We start from the raw sequence: 6,000 nt of genomic DNA, 5'->3' as shown, positions 1-6,000 counted from the left end.
TTCCATCCTGTGCGGGAGCAGCACATAAAGAGGTCATTCTGTCACATATTATTCAAAAGCTACTTTGTGGCCACAAACGGCTAGTCAGCCCTAACCTTTTTGTCACATAACCTTTGAATAATGGGAAAGCTTTGGGTTTTATAGTTTTACTCCTTGTATTTAAATTTTTAAATGACAAGGTCACTAAAACTCATGCACGCTGCAAAAAACGTCATGCAGTAGTTAAGGTAAACCATCCAAGCAGTTTTATTCATTAATATTCATAAATACACACAGCAGCTTCATTAGAGATTTTTCATTTTTTTTTCCTCTTCAGTTTGAATGTGGAGTATTAGGAGAGCCTTTTGCATGTCAAGGTACAGGACACAGAGCTTTCTGCTCTGCACTGCAACCTACATTTACCTGCTAGAAGTAAAAATTAGTTAAGTGGAAATGATTATCATATATATCTTTTCTCTCTTTCTTTTGAATGTACACAATGTAACAAGAGTGACAGACCTGAAATTACAATCACCAAAACAAACCCAAGATAGTTGTTGTCCACTTTCATTGGCAAATACAGCACAGAGGACATTGTCTGCAAAGTGGGATGTCATCAAAGAGGAGGTGGAGGAGGCTCGTTTCCTTTATTACTCTCTTTTAAATTTAGGTTTTCTAAAGCAACATCTAGAGGCATAATATCTACACAGCCCATAGCACCAAAATCTGCAATCTCCCCCCGCTCATCCTCATCTGAGGAGGAACTTTCTTCCCGCATCAAAGTGGACAGTAGAAGCTCCTGAACAAACAGGCTGCAGTCTGCCCGTTCGCTTTCCATTGACTGACGCTCTGCTTCTGACATCTTCGGATCATTCAACCTACAGGGCAGCAAGGGAAGAGAAGACAGGCAGTTGGTGAAAGCCCATTTCACCAATGATGCTACTGACAGGCACCAAAAGGCACTCAAAAAACCATTCCTTCAGGACAGTCCTGCTTGCCCTTTGACACGTACAGCCCTGGCAACCTCTGACCCCTCAGTACAACAGGTATGCATTTAACAAGCCACCCTTTCCCTGTTGTTACAACAGCATTCAAAGTGGAGCCTAAACCCAGAGCAAAATAAAAAAAAACTGAGAGGTTTCCTGCTATTCAGGAGTCCGTTAAGGAGGGTTGTTGCGTTTTGCTAGAAACTCATTCAGTGCCTGTTTTGTTTCTACATCAACTTCTAAGTTCACATATGCCGCAAAATACATTACTGCATGGGTAAAGCCTAGGGATTTCCAAAGCACGATACAATGTTCATTCCACTACTTCTCTTAGGTTATAGTGCATGCGCTGACAGGCAAGGAAATTGCCGACTCCAACTCTGAAAGTCACAATCAGTGACACCTGCAGGTACTTTGATTAAGTTTCTCAAAGAATAATGAGTTCCTGATTGAAAGATGTCACATGGTATTATTTTCCACTTAGATAAAAATCAGATTGACTCAAGTCCAGGTTTCTTGACACAGAAGCTGTTTTCTTTCACAATATCAAACAGACAAACAAGAGTATGTACGGAGGGGCGTGGCAGGAGAGATGTGGAAAACATTTTTATTTCAGGTCAATAGCCAGCCTTCTAAAGGAACCAGAATGACACAGCGGGTGGCCCCTCTTTTAAATAACTGTGGGATCTAAGCATAATTTCTAAACCAGGTAAGTATTCTGTTTGTTAATGGCATCCTTTATTTGCTTTCTTATCCAGTCTCTAAAATAATTAATATATAAACCCCTAATGCACCTTCAGCTTTTACCTAAGATGAATTTCCTATTAAACAACACTGTCTTCTGAGACTCCTTCTCCACTACAGCTCAAGCCTTTATGCTCGTATCACTGGAAATGCATTTGTTTTGTTGAAAGTAGTAGGGGAAACAAGCACAATTTAGTTAAGAAATACTTCTTCCATTCCTCTTTAAGTTGAGACGCAGCAACTAATGTTTACCCTTTGCTTAGGAGCAGACAGACAGTAGGTTTGAAAAGATGATACAAATGCAAACAAAAGCACAGTATGTTGGCTACAGACTTGAAGGATCTGGCAGAAGTCCCCTGCCTGGAGCAGAAAGTAACTTACTCAGCCAAAACTCAAAACCAGCCTCCTTTTCAAGGTCTGCAGAAATCCATACTCAAGTCTAATCCTTTGAACATGTTCCTAGGCACATCAAAAAAGGTACAGCACACTGTGAGACTGCCTCTCCTTTTTGCAAACACTAGACCACCACAGGGTATTTCTGCAGCCAGTTCCTGGTGCTGGCTTTCCAAAAGCAGAGTAATTCCCTTTGGGCCAGCTATAAACCACTGCTCTTGGATATGAAATTACCGGTTTCACTTTCATGCTAGAAATGTGGATGATGCAAGTTTTATGTATCACACATTCTGTGACCACTGTTGACATCTACTGTGAATATATGCTGTATGATTAATTAGCTCGTTAACTCTGGGATATATTTGATCAGATACTGCTTTATTAGGGCATGTGCCTAACTCCAAACACTTAAGTTTCATTGAGCTCTATGTCTCTATCAGAACAAAGGCAAACAGAAATGGTAAAAGGCAAGTATTAGTCAATACACTGAACAAGTTACCTTGTAAGAAGAAACTGGGAATTCTGGATAGTCTGCTGACTGTTTTCTGTGTTAGATGTGTTGGTTGTTGTTGTAGATTGTGTCATAGCGGTGTTGACACTGACCGTGTTGGTGCGTCTAGTTGCATTGCGTGCAGTCTCCAGTTGTTGTCTTGCTGCCTGTGCATGTTGTCGTTCCAACTGCAGTTGCATCTGCAGCTGCTGTAACTGAGTAGCAGAAGGGCCAGAGGAGTTGAGCTGCCCTCCCGCAGAACGCCTCACACCTGATAGCTGAGATAAAAGCTCTGCCAGAGAAGAGAAAGTTTCTGTGATGAAATATCTTAAATCAGCATTACACAGTAGAATGAATACACCCTGAACTGCAGTGCATCAATTCCTTTTTTTCAATCAATAAAACCAAAGAACAAACAATGCTGAAGAGCCCATGAAGCTCTTGAAATAGCATGCAATGTCTCAAAGGGTAAGGAAGATTAAGATGCATTCATGCACATTTATTCCAAATAAGAAACTGAAGTTTAATGCCTTCAAAATAAGAGGAGAGCCAATCTACAGGGAATGCCTGGCAAATTACATCCTCTGCAGCAGCTCTCTGAAACTTCAACTCAAAATAGCAATTGACTAAGAAACTACTTCATTTTGGCTTTGGTTGGCGATTTTATTTTCCTCCCAATAAATGTTCCCATAAAACACAGGTTTCACCTTCCCGATATCCCAGAGGGAAGCTCTGCTGCAGCAAAGAGAGAAATATCATACCATTGCTTCAGACATTTCATAAAAAATATTTAGTTAAGAAATCATATTAAAGTATTGCCTCATCAAAACTGAAGTAGTCAAGCACTTTTGCTGCATGAATTTTTAATTCTGACAGAAGTACAGAGAAGGCCTAGCAACTAAAACAACCTCTGTCCTTAACTCTTCCAATTCAGAGGGATGGCATGCTTACAGCAAGTTTCATCCACAAAGATTTTTTTTGAAATAAATATTAGCAGCAAAGTACTGCTCACTGCATTACTGCAGAATCTCTCTGACACTCTGCAGAAGGTACTTCTTGTATCACCTGCTTGCTGTAGTTGATGCAAGGGCACAGAAGTAGGGGACAACACTGCTCCTGCCCCTCACCTCTGTAAGTTACTGCAGAGGTCATGACAATCTTCCTTCCATTGCATTAACAAAATATAAACCTTCCAAATAAGGCTTGCTTTGAGGAAATAAGGCAAAATGCAGTTGTCTTCCATGTCAGGAACTCTGTATGGTCAAGTCATTTTTACCAGCACTGACAGCAATATCAAGATTAAATAACTTGTAATTCCATTGTAAATACTACAAATACTAGAAAAACGCCACAGGGAGGAAAAAAAAAAATAATGTAAAAACTGTAACAGATGCTATAAATTCCATTTATTTTAAACAGAAAAATTCTGGTCATTTTTCCTATTTATTACTGCAGTAAAAGGGAAGATACATCGAACTTTCAGACAAGATTTAGATGTATTTATTCTCACTGTAAGTTAAAGCATAAGTTTAAGCTTAGAGTATAGCAAAACAGTATTTTGGAAGCAAGTATGAGTTCAAGACAGCGTCTTGGTATAAGAAGGACACCCAGCTCCATGTGCAACTGAACTCTAAATGCAAAAACACAGCTTCCACACAAAAAAAAAAAAAAGATTCAGAAAAATACCATTTTATCCCACATCTAATGCTACGTGGGAAGGCCTTGTGAGGCTGAAAACAAACCTCAGCAGCCCCTCCACATTTAACTAAGTTGAACTAGCTGCCCTTGCAAGAGGAAGATGAGGTCTTGCACTGAAGGTTTCACAAACATCCTCCCTCCTTGAAGAAACTTCAGTCCTTTTCAGACCCTTCTGTGACCTCACTTAACTTATTTTCTTCTCTTGATGGGACACTCCTTCCCAGCTAATTTAATGAGTTAAATCAGGTCATACTGGGCAAGCAGAGCACCAGACCCAGAAGAAGGCAGGCAAGGGGACCATGATTACGGAAGGCAGTGAAGCCACAGCTCCCCTTTCAGGGACAATGCCTCATTAAGCTCGCTGGCTGGCTACCTCCCTCTGAAGAAGTCACGACACAATAGTAAGAAGCTCCAGTTTAAGCATTATGCCTTCTTGGCATCTGAAGCAAAGCTGAATTATGGCAGAAGTTCCGAGGTTTCCCTGACACTTACGCTGGCATGGTCAAAGACCACTGCATAAAAACCTTTAGACTTCCCCTTATATTTGTTTTCAGAATTGTCTTAATTCTCTATTTTTTCTTTCCTGTAAAAAAAAGTTATTTTCACATCAAAGCTATATATATGCCAAACAAGTTATTCCTGGGAATCCTAAAGACACATCTTTGTTATTTTCTGGTGTTGAAAATGAGACATCCTTCCCCCACATCACAGTTTTTCTAAAGTTGACCAAAATATACCACAAATACTTGCAACAGTACATTTATGTAAGAATTTACAAGCACGAACACACACACAAAAAAATCCACGATATTAGCAAGTCTGGCATTCAAACACCAGCACTAATGGAAATTGAACATATTTTAAATGTCCATTAATACTCTAATTCAGCTAATTTCATCTTCATTGAGACAGATACTCTCCTCCACAAACACCTTTATCCACATGGCAAATTGAGATATACTAAAGTAGGTGATGGAAATTGGACGCCATCACTTGTAAAAACATATAACGTCTATGCATAGATTTGGTTTGGGAATAAGCCTTATGCTGTCTAGAATCAAAAGCACAAGCTACCGACAGCAGTTTCAGCTTCAGCACCTCCATGCACAGGCCCTGTGACAACCCAGCCAAGCACACTGCTCACCTGCAAGCAGCCACAATCACACCTGCACTGCGGAGCACATCTATACATTCCGTTTCATAACAAAGGAAAGCAGGGCAACTATTACCATCTTGAATTTTACTTCCTCTGTGCAAGGAGGACACTGGGGTAAAATTGGTGGTTACAGCTCTTACCAGCTATAGGATCCATGGCTTCTCTATTGCTTGGAGAATACGAACTCTGAGAAGATGAAAGCCCACCAGGGGAACTGGTAGTAAAGTGCATGTTTGATCTACGTGCACGGGGGCCTCCCAAACCCCGGCCTGGGTGGAACATCCTACGTACATGTCGAACACCACTGGATTCATCGTAACCAAGAAGTTAAGAAAATGGAACTGTTTGGTATTGAGCATTAAACAATAGAGGTATTTGGTGGGTGAAATAGTGTACACTGTTCTTCATGCTTAAAATGATGATTCAGCTTCTGAAGCAAAGCTAAGGTACACTGTAGCTATGGCACAAGTCATACTTACTGATCTGGACTGAAGATACCCAGTGATGTGTACACCAAACTCCCTGTATTTCTCCAGCTTTTTATGATGTCTAAG

The 6,000-nt window shown here is 40.4% G+C and overlaps 1 protein-coding gene across 1 annotated transcript in view; it reads right to left on the bottom strand.

Annotated features, from left to right (window-relative positions):
* Positions 1-222: 222 nt before the first annotated feature.
* KCMF1 (potassium channel modulatory factor 1) overlaps positions 223-6,000 on the bottom strand; it is a gene marked incomplete at its 5' end in the record, with an annotated part of 31,976 nt that continues 26,198 nt past the window's right edge. Inside the window, 3 exons of the mRNA XM_009697227.1 lie at positions 223-857; positions 2,602-2,884; positions 5,587-5,761. Of these exons, the coding sequence (XP_009695529.1) occupies positions 596-857; positions 2,602-2,884; positions 5,587-5,761 (720 nt within the window). The remainder of the gene's footprint in view (positions 858-2,601; positions 2,885-5,586; positions 5,762-6,000) is intronic.

The sequence above is a fragment of the Cariama cristata genome, unplaced genomic scaffold (assembly GCF_000690535.1).
Source record: "Cariama cristata isolate BGI_N322 unplaced genomic scaffold, ASM69053v1 scaffold4590, whole genome shotgun sequence".
NCBI classification, from domain to species: domain Eukaryota; kingdom Metazoa; phylum Chordata; class Aves; order Cariamiformes; family Cariamidae; genus Cariama; species Cariama cristata.
The sequence above is the reverse complement of the archived record's forward strand: the minus strand, read 5'-3'. Positions and strand labels throughout refer to the sequence as shown.